At 45.1% G+C, this 17762-nt stretch overlaps 1 protein-coding gene across 2 annotated transcripts in view; it reads left to right on the forward strand.

The window, feature by feature from the left end:
• LOC127367144 (zinc finger protein 236) overlaps window positions 1-17762 on the forward strand; it is a 59534-nt gene that overhangs the window by 15929 nt on the left and 25843 nt on the right. Inside the window, exons 8-17 of one of the 2 annotated variants that reach the window (XM_051406728.1) lie at window positions 627-794; window positions 1673-1850; window positions 2140-2412; window positions 3317-3520; window positions 3731-3863; window positions 4783-5043; window positions 5244-5476; window positions 6599-6700; window positions 15746-15888; window positions 16697-16800. In XM_051406728.1, the coding sequence (XP_051262688.1) occupies window positions 627-794; window positions 1673-1850; window positions 2140-2412; window positions 3317-3520; window positions 3731-3863; window positions 4783-5043; window positions 5244-5476; window positions 6599-6700; window positions 15746-15888; window positions 16697-16800 (1799 nt within the window). The remainder of the gene's footprint in view (window positions 1-626; window positions 795-1672; window positions 1851-2139; window positions 2413-3316; window positions 3521-3730; window positions 3864-4782; window positions 5044-5243; window positions 5477-6598; window positions 6701-15745; window positions 15889-16696; window positions 16801-17762) is intronic. The other variant, XM_051406729.1, reaches the window with a different exon arrangement.

The following is a 17762-nucleotide window of genomic DNA, read 5'->3' on the forward strand; positions in this document are numbered from 1 at the left end:
AAGATGTTTTTTTTTTTTTTTTTTTTTTTCTTTCTCACAATTGTTAGATAATGATGCATTGTCATTTTTCAATTGGTATTTTGGTAGTTCAACCATGCCCCATTGCCAAAAACTCTAAAAGCTTCAGCTTCGTTTGCACTAAAAGGACAGCACTCTCTTCCAGTTTTATGCTGTAAAACAATGTCCAGTCTGCCATGAATCAAGCTAATCTAACTGACATACAGTGTAAAATGCAGCTTAGAGCCTCTCAAACCTCTCAGTGATGGCGTTGTGTAATAAGTTGTCGACATTATTTTTCACTAATAATTAGTTGCAGTTTAGTGATGTTAAAATGCTGCATGCCTCATATCCACATACCACATTAACCTTGTATATGTAACCGTAGCCACCATCTGTATTTATATGTCAAAGTGTCAATGATTCACAAAGATGTAGACACTAATTAACATTTTGTTCACTAATGCCCAATGCCCTGCTAATTTTATGCTCCACAGAGCCCCTAATAAAAATTAGTCAGCTTTCAAATCATGACATGTCCTGGTCTTGTGAATGGTCCTTTGTCACATCGGTCCTCATCTTCTTTCTTCCCACCTTCTTGGTCCATTCCCTCTCTTCTTTTCCCATAGGAGACAGAGACGACAGGTCAGGCTCCCGGGGGATCAGAGGGCGGTGTGACAGATGTCATCCAGCAACTTTTAGAGCTCTCTGAACAGGTCAGCGGAGAGACAGCCCAGCCCCAACCTCCAGAGCCAGCTATTACTATGGAAACTGCCATCAACCAGGACATCCTGCAGGTGAGCAAAGGACATTCAGCCACTAAATGAATTAGATGATCAGAAAACTCAGTAGTATTCAGGCTCCCACAGGCTCACTGGAACCACATGCCTCAGACCTGACCTGCAGCATATGATTCAGATATACAGATATTCAGATTACTCTTAAAGCAAGACTTTAAGGAGCGCACTGCTTTAGCTCCAACCCTCAGTGTAACTCTGTAAGATATGAGAATTGACAAAAACTCATCATTTGGAAGCAATCAGCGACAGAGGCAGGAGCTTCACATACACACACATCAGCAACTGTCAGTTAAGATCTCAAAATGTTAGTGGAACCATTTATGTGGAAATGATTTAGATGGAGATGTGAGGGCCCACATTAGGAATATATTTAAAGAGATGAAAAGAAGAAATGTTTTCCATAAACTCTCTAAAATGTCCCTGAAATAATATCTGTTTAAACCCAAATGATATGCTCTGTCAAGTTGCCTTTCTTTGGTGACTGAAAGGCAGGATTTTTCACAGCGGTGGAAACACGATCCATCCAGGGAGAAGGGGACAGTATGATAATAAATTTGGACCAGTAGGCTTTATAGATTAGTACAGCTGGAGAGTTGAATAGAGCCTCCGCTCTCCAACACAAAACGATGTGATTATCACTGAGCTTTTGACCACGGCTTCAGTTGGCCAGTTTTTGTCAATTTATTTCCATTTTTTACAAGCCGTACTTCAAATTGTTGAATCTATAATAATTATAATTCCCTATGTGATTAGGTAGTAGTATATCTTTTTTCAGGATTACATTGCTGTAACATTTGCCTGGCGTTTTCATAACTGTAGTGCATTGTACGTGAAAGCCTTTTTGAGCAATGGCGTTTTCTGTTCTGTTTCTGTAGCAAGCTCTGGAGAACAGCGGGCTGAGTGTGGTTCAGCCGCAGGGTGACACCACACCCAGGGAGTCGCAGAACCAGACCACTGAGGGCGCCGCTGTAGAAAGCAAAAAAGTACAAGGCCCTGACAAACCGGCCAGGGAGAAGAAAAGGAGCATTTTCAAGAAACCTATACAAATGCCAGGTAGAAGGATTACTCAGTATCACAAAAACTCTATCAATTATAATTAAGGTAACTGAAATTGATTAAATATTTGCAGCTTGAAAAATAAATGCTTGTTTTATATTTGTCAGTTCAATTACAAAATGATGTATGCTGGCTGCTGTTCAGAGTAAATAAGAAAATATGTCATCGAAAATGGACGATTAATGATTTGTAATTACCAATTAATTTGTAATGAAAACAGCTTTCAGTTGCAGCTGTCGACTGACAGAAACACTGGACGGCTGCTTTACTATGCCTTCCTTTCCAGGCTCCATCAGGGAGGAGAATGGTGTTCGTTGGCATGGCTGCCCATACTGCTCCAAGGAGTTCAAGAAGCCCAGCGATCTTGTTCGCCATATTCGCATCCACACCCACGAGAAGCCTTTCAAGTGCAAACAGTGCTTCCGAGCTTTTGCTGTCAAGAGTACCCTCACAGCACACATGAAAACGCACACGGGTATCAAGGCCTTTGAGTGTCATTGCTGTCTGAAGTGCTTCTCCACTTCTGGCAGCATGAAAGTACACATGCGTCTGCATACAGGTGAGAAGCAGGTGCACTTCATGAAACGGTTACATTTAAAGCCAAAGTAAAATGAACACATTTGAACGCACTTATTTCACTTTATTAGCTTATTACACATGTCACACCATACACCTGTTAAACAGTACACTGTGTGCATAAGTTAAAGAAGACATACATAAACATTAATCGTAATGTTTTCAGTTTACTGGCAGCCTCTGTCATTTAATATTCGGCTATATGTAAAATAAATTATACAGCAAATTACAAAAGCTGGACCTGTATAAATATAGTGGTGCTGCTACAGCTAGAGCCCTGATTTGCATCTATGTGTTTGCAATCATTATGTTTTTGCTTCTTAGAGACATTACCTTAAAGAATCATCCCCTGGACATGAAATGTCAACATTAGTATGAATAAACAAAACTGTGTAACAGTTTAATTATTATGTGCATTAATTTTGTCTCTCTAATTGCTATGTAATGGCACTGTCTATGTTAGGTGTCTACTTTAGTTCCGGTTATGTGTTAGCTCAAAGCTAAGGCTTTTAAATAATATGTTCTCAGCTGTATTTCTCACTGAGGCTTGGTGCTGAACAGTTTTATCTTTGTCTCTTTTTCCTGTGCTGTAATTTGGTTTCTTAGAAATCTATATTGTCTCCTGCTAACTGAAAGGCTTTGTAACCTTTTGTAGACAAAAATTAAATAAAATTATATGAGCTTGCTTACATTTTTGGTTTATGTGTGAGTTTCATATTATTTATAAAGATTGGCTTAGGGACAGTACATTCTGATATGTTTTATATTATTTCTAGCTTATTTTTTAGAATCTTTTGATTTTTTTGTTTAAGTACATATGTCAGAATCAGTCTAATTCTCTAAATATTAATTCTCCAAAAGCGCTATTTTTTCCCCGTTTTTCCTAGGTGTCCGTCCTTTCCCCTGCCCTCACTGTGACAAGATCTTTCGTACATCAGGCCACAGGAAAACACACATTGCTTCTCACTTCAAAAGCTTACAGCAGAAGAAGCACAAGTTTCCCCGAAAAACCAACAAAGCCAAAGTGTCCAAGAGTAACCTACCTCTGCCTGATATCCCCCTGCAGGAACCCATCCTCATCACTGACTTTGGTAAGAGCACATGTAGACAGGCACATGCGTATACACATGGGGGATGGTGTTGCATCTGTGTTCACGATTGCAAACATACACACACTGTTTCACTGATCGTTGGGATTAAGTGGATTGCATTGTCCTGTTGCTGCTGTGTGGTTCTGCACAAAATGAATTGTCTATTCACATGGAAGTCCACATGTTGCTTGTTCACATATTGCTTAACAGGCCTCATCCCATCCCAGAACCCTCGTTTGGCCTTCCAACAATACCTGGAGGTGATGGGCAACGACCGGCCGTACAAGTGCCAGTTCTGTAGTAAGGCCTACAAGAAATCAAGCCATCTGAAACAGCATGTCAGGTAAAGCTTCGTCATAACACTGCATGTCAAGTACATAATGTGAAAGTTTCCCAAAAAAAAGTTTTTGATTAATCTGCTGATCATTTTTTTCTCATATACATCATATTGATCAAAAAAGTGTGAGACTATTCACTCCACAACAGATGACTTTCTCATTATTGGAAACCTAATAGTTCCTTTCGATATATATACCTTTATATCACTGGCTTGTTTTAACACCTGACATGAATAACGAGTACAAGGACTTCAACTTAGAATAACTTTAAAATGCCCCTGTCAGTCATGCATAAAATAGGACATTGAAACAGCACTAAGAATGATAAGTAGCACTTAGCACTTAGCAGGTCTGATCTATGTATCTTCGTTGAACTTTTTAGCCTTTGCAATATAACAGACTCCCAGCATTCGTCTTCATTTCAATATTGAGAGCTTCATCTTAATAATGGCGCTGTCATCCTTGCAGTGCCTTTAGATAGTCGCACCTCTTTATTCATCTTCTTTGTTGGCAGGTTTATGGTAATGGGTCGTAGCTCAAACAGAGGATCCATATCTGCCACTAGTGACAGTTCCCTTGATTCACTGATGAACAGAACCACAACATAATTTTTTATTTTTGTTAATGCCAGGGAATTTGATTCAAATGGACCAGGTAATAATGTATATTTAATATAATAAATAATAACAAATTCACCAAACCATGCCAAGTGATCCGCCTTTTCCTGAAGATGTTAGGATTTCAGTATAAATATTACTTCAATTTAAAATATCAGCATTAGCTCTCAAAACCTCCATATTTTAAAGTACATTATTTGTATGACATGCTACTGCTGTATACTGTGTGTCCTACCTAAAACTATGTACTGAATCTGCAGTTTTATGCCTAACTAGTTTAGTTTTGCCATCCTTTTTATCACCCCAGGTCTCACACAGGAGAAAGACCCTTCAAGTGTGTGCAGTGCAGTCGGGGTTTCGCCTCCTCAGGAGTCCTAAAGGCTCACATCAGGACCCACTCAGGCCTAAAGGCATACAAGTGCCTGGTGTGCGACACCACGTTTACCACCAGTGGCAGCCTGCGACGCCACACGACTACCCACAGCGACATTCGACCTTACATGTGCCCTTACTGCCAGAAAACCTTTAAGTCATCACCCAACTGCAGGAAGCACATGAAAACACACAGGTTTGGGCTTTGTTAGTGTATTTGTTTGTGGTTGCGTTTGTTGTTTTTTTATGCTTTGTGAACGTACTTTGGAGCATCAGATATGCAGTGACAAAGAAGTTGTATACAAACCAGAAGGTCAAAGTAAAAGTGTAAAAACACAAATGCATCAATCATTATTTTAAATCTAAGGTTCTGCCTTTCTTCTTTTACCAAACCAGGTATGAACTGGCCCAGCAGCTGCAGCCCCAGTCAACAGAAGACCACTTAGGAGGGAGCACTGTGGCCCATGATATTCAGGTGGAAATAGAAGGGGATTCCCTCCAGCAACCATCTGCTACCTCAGCAGACCAACAAAGCATGCTGGGACTGGGCCAGACAGAAGTTGTGAATGGAGGTCAACAAGTGACGTTGGAGGCACCACTGACTGACCAACCCCTTGAACAAGGTGAAGGTAAGCAGGGGCGGAGCCAGAGGGGTGACCAGGGGTGACCAGGGGTGGTACATCATGGATGGATTACTGAACAAGTTTACTGGGTACAGGGCCAGCGCATATATATTATAAGTGACTGTAATGTTATTTGTTGGAAAGTCAAGTCAAAGGGATGCAAAACAACCGCAAAGAGACACAACATGACTACAAAGAGACATAAAACACACACAAAGACATGCAAATTGACAGCAAACATGATATATCTCAATGAGGTTGGCAGAAATTCTTAAAGAACAAAAAGATCAAAAAGTGTCCTGCTGATCAACTTCTGTTTGTTCAGTATACAAGCACTCTTGTACTCCAAATATGGCAAAGTACACTACCTCCAGCTTCAGCAATCTATCTACAAAACCAGAACCTGGTCTCTGGAAATAGAGGTCATCACACTGTCCTTCAGAATCAACCAGATCAACCTATGTTTTTCACAATGAACTGTTTGTGGCTAGTTTAGAATTGGCTTTCATAAAACACCAACCTACCTCATTTTTAAAATGCATCAATTGTGATCAGGTTCAGTACTCTTGACCTCAGCTATCCATATTTCATGACATTTTAATAGTGTATGGACTGGAATTTAACTTGCATACAAAGGATGTACAGTGTTAAAATGTAAAGAAGGAGACCGGTCTAAAAAGTGTAGTATTTTCTTATCATTCCCAAAAGTGACTCTTGCTGCACTGAATCTAACAATAATATACCTAATATAACCCCTATTTTATCTCTAGTTTTCACAATAAAGTTGTTGTTGTTATTATGAACCTCTTCTCTGTTTGCACAGTTTGTACAGTTTCATATAGGCAATTATTTCCCTAGTGATAGCGAGACAGTTTGTATTGATTAGTGACCTGCATAAGCGCAGTGGGCGAACATCACCAACAATGGACACAATGATAACATCAGGACAAGAGTAATTCGTAATGTGTTTCAAGTAATCTGCTTTTTATGTACACGTTGAGTCCATATTACCTTTTTAACCTTTACTAGATGCAGAACAGTGAAAATGTCTTTTCTAACAGTCTTTGTTTTTGTGAGTGCCAGACTGACCCGTTGTATCGCTGTGCATCTCTTTCTCTGTGGTGACAGACTCATACGTGACTACCCAACATGCTTTGCCTCAGAATATCAGCCAGTATGAGACACCAACACTCCCTCAGCCCGCTTTTGACCAACAAGCTCTAACGCAAGGTACAAACACAAACACTTTATGTCTCACCCATTTCACTCATGCAGGCTTTTTCATTCTGGATTTTTTCACTGAAACAATTTTGAAACTATTGTGTTCGTAGGGCATAAAAGTACACTTCTCTGTGTGTGTTCATACTAGACAAAGAAGTAGAAAGTATTGGTACTGTGAAAAACATATGCTTTCTTATTGAAAAGTGATAGATAATGAGCTGTAGCGAGTCACTTATCATGCCAGTAATTACCCTGCAGGGTTTTCTGCTGTAAGAGTTAATTGATTGTGCAGTGAGCAAATGTTGGCCTCAAGAAACCTCATTAGTAATGAAATCTCTCTCTTTAGATTATCATTAAAAAGAAATCAATCAAACTAAAACATTAATGATAGAATAAACTTTCTTTTAGCTTACTAGGCTGTCAGAAGAGACAGCAGTTGTTGATTGTGGGGAAAAAGCCAGAATCACTACAATTCCCACAACTACCAGAACAGTTCATTTGGTCATATTACATGTACCATCTGTGAAAGTGTCTCGTGTCTCCATTCTTCCCACTCCATCATATAACTCTTAATCCACTATAGTGCTAACATATGCTTGCTACTTTGCTCCTCCAAGTTCCCATCATGCCAACTGACTGTTGTTGGCAGCCTGGATCCTGTGGAATCAGAATAGTGGATTTTGGGCAGCATCGCAAACTGACAGCAAACATCTGTCAGGCAGATCCACCTTTTCTGTTCCCTCAGGAGGCACTATAACCTATTTATCTGTCCAGAACAGACGTGGAATTTCATCATTTTAGGACCATATGGCCTCGGGTGTCATCAAATTTTCATGTGCCTGGGCAGGATGCCTCTTGAGCAGCCAATCATATTTTAACCCCTAGTATTCAACTGTCATGTTTAAAGTATTATTATATAGTTGTTAGTGATATAAGCTGTGACACTGATGTCTCGGGTTTCATGTGGGAAACCTTGTATTGTTTTGTTATTTGTGACATACTGTGTTCACAACAGTCATCTCACTTATTTTTTGGTCTTATTTGGTAAATTGCTGCAGCTCCAAGTTCAGAGGTGCAGGTGCTGTTCTTTGTTTGAGGTTCACGTACTGGGACTGCAGCGAAATGAGTGGCTCTTAAACTGCCACAGAACGTATGAATAATGAGCACCCAGACATTATACATGGTTAAGAAATCACAAAAAGGAGCTTTGGACTGTTTCCCTTTGTGGGTTATGCAGTGTTTACTTTTGTTTCCAAAATAATCAGATGTGGGCACAATTTTGAAAGAAAATGAAAGAACCAAATTTGAAATCATATGTTTGATTTATATGGTTATATATGGTTTCGGATTTTATAAATTTCAGTTAAAAGACTGATTAAAATTAAAATTTCAAAGGATACTTTTAGTATTCTCGACTCATTAGATAGATCACTTATTTAAAGGCACATGGTTTGAACGCTTTCATTGTTTTGGACAAAAGTGCCAACGGAATTGTAATTACATGTTATGTAATAACTTTAATAATCCCCAGTGGGTGATCTAGTTCTTCTTCATAATATTCACTCGGTGTCTCGCTATGGGATGCAGCCTCCTGCAGCCCTGATAGAAGCATTTATCTCAATCCGCCAATCTTGATTGGCCGTGAAGGTGTTCATCCGCGCCGCACCCAGTAGTCCCACCTACTATATATAGTGTGCGCAGATAACACTCGCGCAATTCAAAACCTCTTCTCACCTGAGAACTTATCTCACGTCGGAGCTTCGCTAGCTTAACTGTTCACCAGACGGATCTTGCTAGCTTCCGTCACCGGACGCTAGTGTTGTGCTCTGGCTTCTGCCTTGTCCGTTCACATCAGACCGGACCAGTAAGTATTCTTTTCCGGGCCCCTCCACGGCGGAATTTCTCTCGGCTCCCCACCACGGACGCTCGAGTCGGTCGAGCTAAGCTAGCACACCAGCTACTCCTCTCGACCCCACGCTAGCACATCAGCTAGCCACGGCCCTTTTCTCCGCTAGCACTCCAGCTTGTCGGCGAGATGGCGACCGCTAAAGATCCTCACACCAGAGGAGACTGTCGGCTCTGTCGCTGCGGGAATAAAATCTCGGGGAAGGACACCCACCCGGTGTGCAGCACCTGCCTGGGGGTTGACCACGCCAGGTTAGCCCTCGAAATTCCCGGGTCCTGTGGACACTGCAAAATGTTCACGGTCAAGAGCCTCAGACGCAGGCTAGCCCGCCAAGTTAGCCTTGCTGACCGTGACCCGTTTCTCCCCACCGCTGACCAAGGCGCAGCCGCGGAGGAAGACGAGGACATGGCCGGGGAAGTTCGGAGACTGGCTACGACTGGGACGCCCAGTGCGAGCAGTTCCGAGCTCCCCCGTTTCCCGAGGAAGACGTGCTGGAAATCGGCCTCGCAGAGGATGACGATGACACCTCGTTCCTCATATCAGAGGACGAGGAGGAAGACGACACCTTCGTGGCCCCAGCCCCGGCTGAAAAGCCGAAGCTGTCGAAGCCTACCAACAGGGAGGAAAGTGGGGTGAGCTCTCCAGCTCCCTCCCTCCATGTGGACCTGCTACACACGTGTAAACGTGCGGCAGAGAAGCTGGAGGTCCCCTGGCCGGTTGCAGTAGCGGAGCCCACCCGGTCCCGCTACGAAGGCAAGCGGCTCCCCCTGGCCCGTAGTGCGGTGAAACAGCTTCTTCCTGTCTTCCCCGAGTTGCTGGCCGAGCTGTCCAAAACTTGGAGTAACTGCCCGTACAGCAACAGGAGTCCCATCCCGGGCGCAGCTTCCCTCGACTGCGAGGCGATGGAAGCCCAGGGTCTCCTCTCGATGCCTCCGGTGGAAGCCCCCGTAGCTGCGCATCTCTGCCCGGGCAGCACGAGCCAGCTATCTGCGGCCTCCTCCAGGCGTCCGACGCTGCCAACCAAGCCCGAGCGGTTCCAGTCTTCACTGACCGAGAGGGCATACAAGGCGGCCGCCCTCTCAGCCAGGGCTCTCAGCGCTCTCTCCATCCTCACTGCCTACCAGGCAGAGCTGTTTGGGGCGTCCGCTGAGGAGCAGGACTCCGACGCGTGGGAGGAAATGGCGGTCATCGCTGATTTGTCCCTCCGCATCCAGCGCGTCTCAGTCCAGGCCACGGGCAAGGTGATGGCGACCCTCGTCATTCAGGAACGGGCTAGATGGCTCAGCCTCGCCAACTTGACTGACAGGGAGCGAGATGACATACTGGATATGCCAATCGTCCCGGAGGGTATTTTCGGCTCTGCATTGGCCACGATGCAGCAGAGGTGTGAGGCCAAGAAGAAGGACAACGAAGCCCTGAAACTTTGTCTCCCCCGAAAAGCACCCACGCCTTCACCTCCAGTGCAGCGCAAATCGTTCGCTCAAGCTGCTTCCCAGCCGCCGCATTTCAAGATCCCGAAGCGCCCGCAACAGCCCGTCCCGCCCCTCCCGCCGAGGAAGGAGCCCGGACCCGGCTGGCACAGAAAATCTCCCGCCCCGACCGCAGTCCCGCCGCCGCCCCAGACCGCCGCGGCCTCGGTCCCCCAGGCGAGGAAGAAAAAGAGAGCGGCCTGACAGCCTTCCTCTCCCCGGGTGGAGCATCCTGCCGTTCCCCGTTACGCAGGCCCACCGTTTTGGCTTGTTCGTGTGCGTCCCACGCCGCCGCTGCCCACTCCAGACCGGTCCGCGAGAGGAGAGACATCGCCTCGGAGGTTTGCACTGTTGCGCCCCGAGCAAAATGTCAACAAGCACACACATACACACGTGTCCCCAAACATGTGAAAATAAAAATAAATCTGTCACAGCCAGGCCACGAGCCGAGGGTGCAGATAACAAAAAAAGCCAAAATGAACAAAAATACCCCGTCTATAAGCAGTGTGGCCACCGAGCCCTCTGCAGCTCGCCCCCCGGGATGGGCATCACCATTCCCGGGGAGCAGAGCGACGGGCACCGCGGGGGGTGGTTTTCCCGCTCTACCGCAGGAGGGCGCCACAGCACCGCTGTCGGGACCTCCTGTGGTAGAGCAGAGGCTGCAATATGCGTCTCCGCTTTCTCTCAAGTGGGAAAGCTGGAAAGCAACCGCAGCTTCTCCGTGGGTGTTACGCACGGTTTCTCGGGGATACAGGCTCCAATTCGCCGCTGTACCTCCCCGTTTCTCCGGCGTGATACAGTCACAAGCACAGGGAGAATCAGCTCGAGTCTTACAGGAAGAAATCCTCTCTCTGTTAGAAAAAGGAGCAATCTCTGTCTTATCTCCCGAACAGAGTCTGTCAGGTTTTTACTCCAGGTATTTTCTCGTTCCCAAACGGGGGGGAAGAGGAATCCGCCCTATTCTGGACCTGCGGGCTCTGAACAAATTTCTGCGGAAATACAAGTTCAGGATGCTGACACATGCGGCACTGCTGCGTCTAGTAAGACCGAACGATTGGTTTTCGTCCGTGGATCTGAAAGACGTGTATTTCCACATTCCCATTTACCCCCCTCACAGGCAATATCTCCGATTCGCCTTTCTGGGGGTGTGCTACGAATACCGTGTTCTCCCATTCGGCCTGTCTCTCAGCCCGAGGGTTTTCATACGGTGTACAGAGGCCGCTGTCGCCCCGCTCAGACGCCGGGGCATACGGCTGGCCACGTATTTGGACGACTGGCTCCTGTTGGCGCAGTCAGAACAGGAGGCCAGGGTTCACACGCACATTGTCACGAGACACCTAATAGATCTGGGTTTCGTGATAAATACGGAGAAGAGCCAACTCTCTCCGACGCAGGAGATATCCTTTCTGGGGTTATCCCTGCGCTCCGTGCCATTCACAGCTCGCCTCTCGGAGGAGAGAGTGAAAACTTTCAGGGCTTGCCTCGCTCTTTTCCGGCGACACAGGTCCGTCCAGTTCAGACTGTGTCTTCGGCTGCTGGGTCTGATGGCTTCAGCCATCCTCATGACCCGCCTCGGCCGCCTTCACATGCGGGAATTTCAGCGCTGGGTCGCTTCACTCAGGCTGGATCCCGTGCGTCATGGCGCACGGTGGATAACGGTCACGGCGGATTGCATGGCGGCCCTGCGCCACTGGCGGGCCCCGTCTTTCCTGACTCAGGGGGTGTCCATGGGCACTGTCTCGTCCAGAAAAGTGGTCACCACAGACGCCAGCCTATCCGGCTGGGGTGGCATTTACGAGGGCAGGTCTGTGAGGGGACGCTGGAGCCAGGCTCTTCAACGTCTTCACATAAACTTTCTCGAGCTCTCGGCTGTGTTTCTGTCCCTGAAACACTTCCTCCCGTTCCTCTCGGGCTGCCACGTCCTGGTGAGGACGGACAACACAACGACAGTAGCGTATATAAACCGTCAAGGGGTTTTGCGCTCTCGTGTGTTGCACACTCTGGCACGCAAACTGATCCTCTGGAGCAGTGTACACTTTCTCTCCCTGAGAGCGACTCACGTACCGGGGACCCTGAACATAGGTGCCGACCTGCTGTCCAGGGGCGCGCCGATGTACGGGGAATGGATGCTGCACCCGCAGGTCATGGAGCAGATATGGGCGCGCTTCAGCCGCGCCCGGATAGATCTGTTCGCGTCCAGAGAAAACGCTCAGTGCGAGCTGTTCTTCTCTCTGCGCACTCTGGACGCTCCCCTTGGCGTAGACGCACTAGCGCACGCTTGGCCGCACGAGCTGCTCTACGCGTTTCCCCCACTGGCCCTGATACCCCCCACTCTCGCCAGAGTGAGGGGGCACAATCACAGGCTGATCCTGATAGCTCCACACTGGCCAGCGCTGCACTGGCTGGCGGAGATATATCAGATGCTGTGCGCCCAGCCTTGGCAACTGCCGGTGCGCAGGGATTTGCTCTCGCAGGGGGGGGGGACGGTGTTCCACCCGCATCCGGAGCGACTGCAACTGTTCGCCTGGCCCGTGAGTGGCTCAATTTGACCACTGCTGGGCTCTCTCAGAGTGTGGTTAACACTATACAAAACGCCAGGGCTCCCTCCACTAGGTCTCTGTACGACTCTAAGTGGGGGGTGTTTGAGCGGTGGTGTCTCGAACGGAGCCATATCCCTTTTCAGTGTTCTGTGCCAACGATACTGTCGTTTTTGAAGGACTTGATTTATAAAGGAAAAGCCTTTTCCACGGTTAAGGTTTATCTGGCAGCTATAGCGGCTTGCCATATAGGATTCGGGGACAAAACAGCGGGCCAACACCCTTTGGTGTGCCGGTTTATGAGGGGCGCGCGCAGGCTTCTCCCTGTCTCTAGACCACTGATGCCTCCGTGGGATTTAGCGGTGGTTCTGGAGGGGCTTAAAGGCCCCCCATTTGAGCCATTGCTTGGAGCGAGTCTCAAACACCTGTCCCTTAAGACAGTGCTGTTACTGGCTCTCGCCTCCGCAAAGCGAGTGAGTGATATCCATGCGCTCTCTGTGAGCCCTGCGTGCGCTCAGTTCGCCCCGGGGAATACACGTATGGCTCTGAGGCCCAACCCGGTCTTTGTACCTAAGGTGGTGGGGTCATGTTCCCCGATTGAGCTCGCAGCGTTCACCACTTCTCCCGGTGAGCAGCGAGCGCACATGCTGTGTCCGGTTCGAGCTGTGCGCTCTTATATGGACAGGACACAGAGCATCAGGAGGAGCGATCAACTCTTCGTCTCCTGGGCTGAACCCCGAAAGGGACAGCCGGTGACAAAGCAGCGACTCGCCCACTGGGTGGTGGAGGCTATAGCTTTGGCGTATACGAGCAGAGGTCTGCAGCCGCCGGCGGGTTTGCGTGCACACTCTACCCGCGGGATGGCCGCATCCTGGGCTTTATTTAGGGGAGTGTCTGTTCAGGACATTTGTTCAGCAGCGAGTTGGTCCTCGCCTCTGACTTTTGTTCGGTTCTACATGCTTGACGTGTCAGGGCCGTGCGTGGCTAGCGCGGTCCTGGAGTCTTAACTGGAACCCATGGACCCTCCCCCCTGGCCGGTACTTGTTCGATAAGCTGTCTTGCAATACGGGAGCTACCATATCCCATAGCGAGACACCGAGTGAATATTATGAAGAAGAACGTTTGGTTATCTAACATAACCGCAGTTCTTAGAATAATATGAGCGAGGTGTCTCGCCAGACAACCCTTCTTGCTGGGCGGTGAGAAGAGGTTTGCTTATTGAATTGCGCGAGTGTTATCTGCGCACACTATATATAGTAGGTGGGACTACTGGGTGCGGCGCGGATGAACACCTTCACGGCCAATCAAGATTGGCGGATTGAGATAAATGCTTCTATCAGGGCTGCAGGAGGCTGCATCCCATAGCGAGACACCTCGCTCATATTATTCTAAGAACTGCGGTTATGTTAGATAACCAAACGTTTGGTTACCCATGCACAGTAACAAATAACCGATACAGTCAGACAGCTCACAGCAGACAAATGATATATTGCCACAGTAGTTTAACACTTACACTCACAAACCAACACATATTCCAAGAGAACATTAGTGTAGCTCAGGAGCCCAACTAGCCACTAAATAAAGAAAATTACAATACCCAAACAATATATTAATACAATACAATCATATAGATAAAAATCTGACTATAAGTGATAAAAACAGACGAGAGATATGAAATATAACTTTATAATATTAACAAAGGCAAATAACAAAAAAAACACAACTTATACCTCAAGAAACAAGTGCCGTGACATCCCAAACGTTGTTCAGACACTTAAAAGCCGGACCTTCAAGCTGAATCATGGTTTGAACTCTCCTTATGGTTGTCTCCAAAACCGAGTCAACAATTGTAGAAGCAGACCTTTTAAACTTGTAGTCTTATCATCGGTAGTGATGCTGTTATCCCAACATACAACCTTTTGTTCATACTCGATCCAATAACTAGCTACTGATATAGATATTTTGGTGACAATAAATTCCGTATCTATTTTTTTTTTTTTTTTTCACTTTATGCACAGACTTCTTTCAATAACAGACTCAAGGCTGTACATTGTGTTTCCACTGCAGGCTGTAATCCCTACAGGGGTTAATAAATAGTGTCAACAGTCAACGGTGTCAATAAATGATGGTAGTGAGCTCAAAGTTCAGTAATTTAAAATCAATGAAAGCCATCCCTTTTGCTGGCAGGCCAAGTTTCTGCCTGTTATTTTGCTGTGTTGTGCAGAATTTATATAAATACAAACATGCACCTAGATTTCATCGTTCCTAATGATTATTTTTGCTGAGAGAAAGGTTTGTGCTTTATTTGCTTATCAACTGCATTTGTGCTGAGTTGTATATCCATTTTCACCGTTAAATGCTGGGACATCAGGTGTCTGCTTCTTCAGGTTTACTTTTGGTTGGTGTTTTTATTTTAAATTCACCCACTGCTTACAAACCTGCATTATAGTAGCTATATAAATTACTGCAGGAATGACTGAGCATTTTTGCACTTCTGGCTCTCTCGTCTCAAAGTCAATGGGTTTTTTGAATGGGCTTTTGGTTAGATGCCTTAAATGATGTCTGTGGTTAACATAGACTTAAGAGATCTTCACAACAAAAAATGCATCAGTAAATATCCCAACTCATGAATTTTGTTGCTGTTGAAGCTTTTATGTGGTTTAAAAAGGTGGATGCTAAATGAGACTGCAAAGGTTGTTGGGGACATTAAACGTCATTTCGCCAGCTTAGTGGTGGTGACAGAGTCGTGCAAACGTGGTGCAGTTTGTTTGTAGCCCAATGTTAACTTTTTACTTGCTAGAGTTATTTTTGAAGAAAATCATGATAAACAGAATGTGTATTATAGTATAGTATATAGTAACTATTATAAACTTTTGTTCACAATAGAGCTTATTTTCTGCAGTAATCCAACACTCAACAGAAAAATCCCACTGGCGTTTGGTTGAAGGAACCATGGGCACTTCCTAAATATGTAATTGCAAAGTGAATTAGCCAAACACTGTAGAGTGATTATTCCGTTTAAAATTAAATAGCCAGTTGATTATTTTGATTCCATGCTAACATTGCAATCAACCAGTGCCAGTACCTTTTAATTATGATCAGTAAGTGGAGAGAGTGATAATTCTCTGTTGGCTCCCTTCAGGCTTCACCATCACTGAATCAAGCTACAATCAGTCCCAGTTCTCCACTGTTCAGCAGCTGCAGGATTCCAGCACCCTGGAATCTCAGGCCCTGTCTTCCAGCTATCACCCCCCAAATCTGCTCCACGTTTCCAGTGCTGAGGTGGTGAGTTCTGGACCCCTCTGGGCTTTAACCCTTACCTACATTCACTTCAGTTGGACTTCAATGCTCAGCTTTAGAAAGAAGCTTTCATATATATATATATATCTATCAATGAAAGTATCACATAATTATTTTTAGTTTTTTATATACATATATATATATATGCTTTCTAAATTATATTTAAGACTTTTTTCTGTCTAGTGGATTTATGATTTAGTAGCTTCAGATTTGCATATTGATGGTCCTGAAATGATCTTGTGTAAATTATAATGAAAGTATAATGCAGTGGAATAAAGATAATTTAATTATTTGCTAATTAATACTAAATATATTTGCTTGATTAATGGCCTGACTTAATCATTGATTATATAGGACACTGGGTCTCTTTATTTTCTATTTTTTGTTTCAGTCTTATTCATAAACACCGTCTTAAATATAATATAGATAGTTTATTTATACTGTATAAAAACAACACACAACTGGTGACTTTGAAAAAATATGGGGAAAAAATGTATGTTGTATGTTTTCTTGTTAGAATTAGATGAAAAGATGTATACCACTGTCATGCATATGCGTGGTAGGATGCGTTAGCCTAGCTTAGCATTAATGTTAAAACATATGCCTACTAGCACCTCTTCATATTAAAGATCCCATGCATACTTAATTTTATTAAGTACACCTAGTTAAAACTAATGCAGTCTACTGTTACAGTCTTGGAATAAATTCAACCCTCGTGAAGGCTGATTCTGTTCTATTATCTCTATCTGTACAAAGGTGATTTTATTTTGTTGGTTTGTCCTTCTTATTCTAGACGAACGGGCTTCTTCAGCAGAGCAGTCAGGGTGAGCTTCAGCTGACGACTGAAACACAGGACTACCAGGATGACAGTGAGGACAACAGCAAGAGAGCCTACAGGTTTGGTTCTGACTCATTTCTTGTGTGTGTGTGTGTGTGTGTGTGTGTGTGTGTGTGTGTGTGTGTGTGTGTGTGTGTGTCTCCATGCCTGTATGTGTGGCTTCAGAAAGTGTTCCCACCACCTCACCATTTAAATTCCAACCCCTTTGCAAAAGCACCAGTAGAGATAATTGCAGTGTCAAGTGTTCTGGGTCGTCTCCTGCTATCTTTGCACACCTGCATTTCTCTAAGTGACATTCTCATAACTGCTTATACTGTCTTTGTTGAGTGATTGGAGTTATGCTGAAAAGTGACTCTTTGCCACTTCTGATGTTGTTTCTGCTCTGTTCATTGTCCCCTCAATCCTCTCCAGTCATCACGCTGCTGTAGCCACATTTCACAGCAGGGATGGTATTAACCACGTGATGAAAAGTACCTTGCATTCAGGCCAAAGAGTTCATAATTTTGTTTCTCATCCAACCAGAAAATCTTTTTTAGTGTGCTCTCAGAGTACTTTGCAGTTTGGCAAACTCCAGGTGACTCAAGAGGAGCTTCTGTCTATTCATTTCACCATTTAGGCCTGATTGCACTGCAGCACTCAGGCCCGATGAGCCGTGGTGCTGCAGTGATCGTTTTCTGTCCAACAGGTTCTCCATCTCTGGAAATTAACCTTTGCCAGGCTCCTGTTTGTCGTTTCTCTTGGTCTTTTCTGGTCAAATTCTATCCCAAAGACCAGTGAGAGTTACTTAGTGATAGTGAGCATTGGTCAAGATGAACTGGAGTGTCACAGTAGGTCTAAACAGGATCTGAATACTTAGACTTGGACTGGTACTATGCACAATTACTTAAAGAAGTTTTTACTGATGTTTTCATACTGGAGAGATGCACCACAGGACTGAGTAATTTTCTTCTTTTGTTTGTCGGTTTGCTGGCTTTTAGTTTTCCCTCATTGCAGTGCATTGTGTTTTTGTGCTCTATAATAT

Source organism: Dicentrarchus labrax, unplaced genomic scaffold (assembly GCF_905237075.1).
Source record: "Dicentrarchus labrax unplaced genomic scaffold, dlabrax2021, whole genome shotgun sequence".
Taxonomy (NCBI): Eukaryota; Metazoa; Chordata; class Actinopteri; family Moronidae; genus Dicentrarchus; species Dicentrarchus labrax.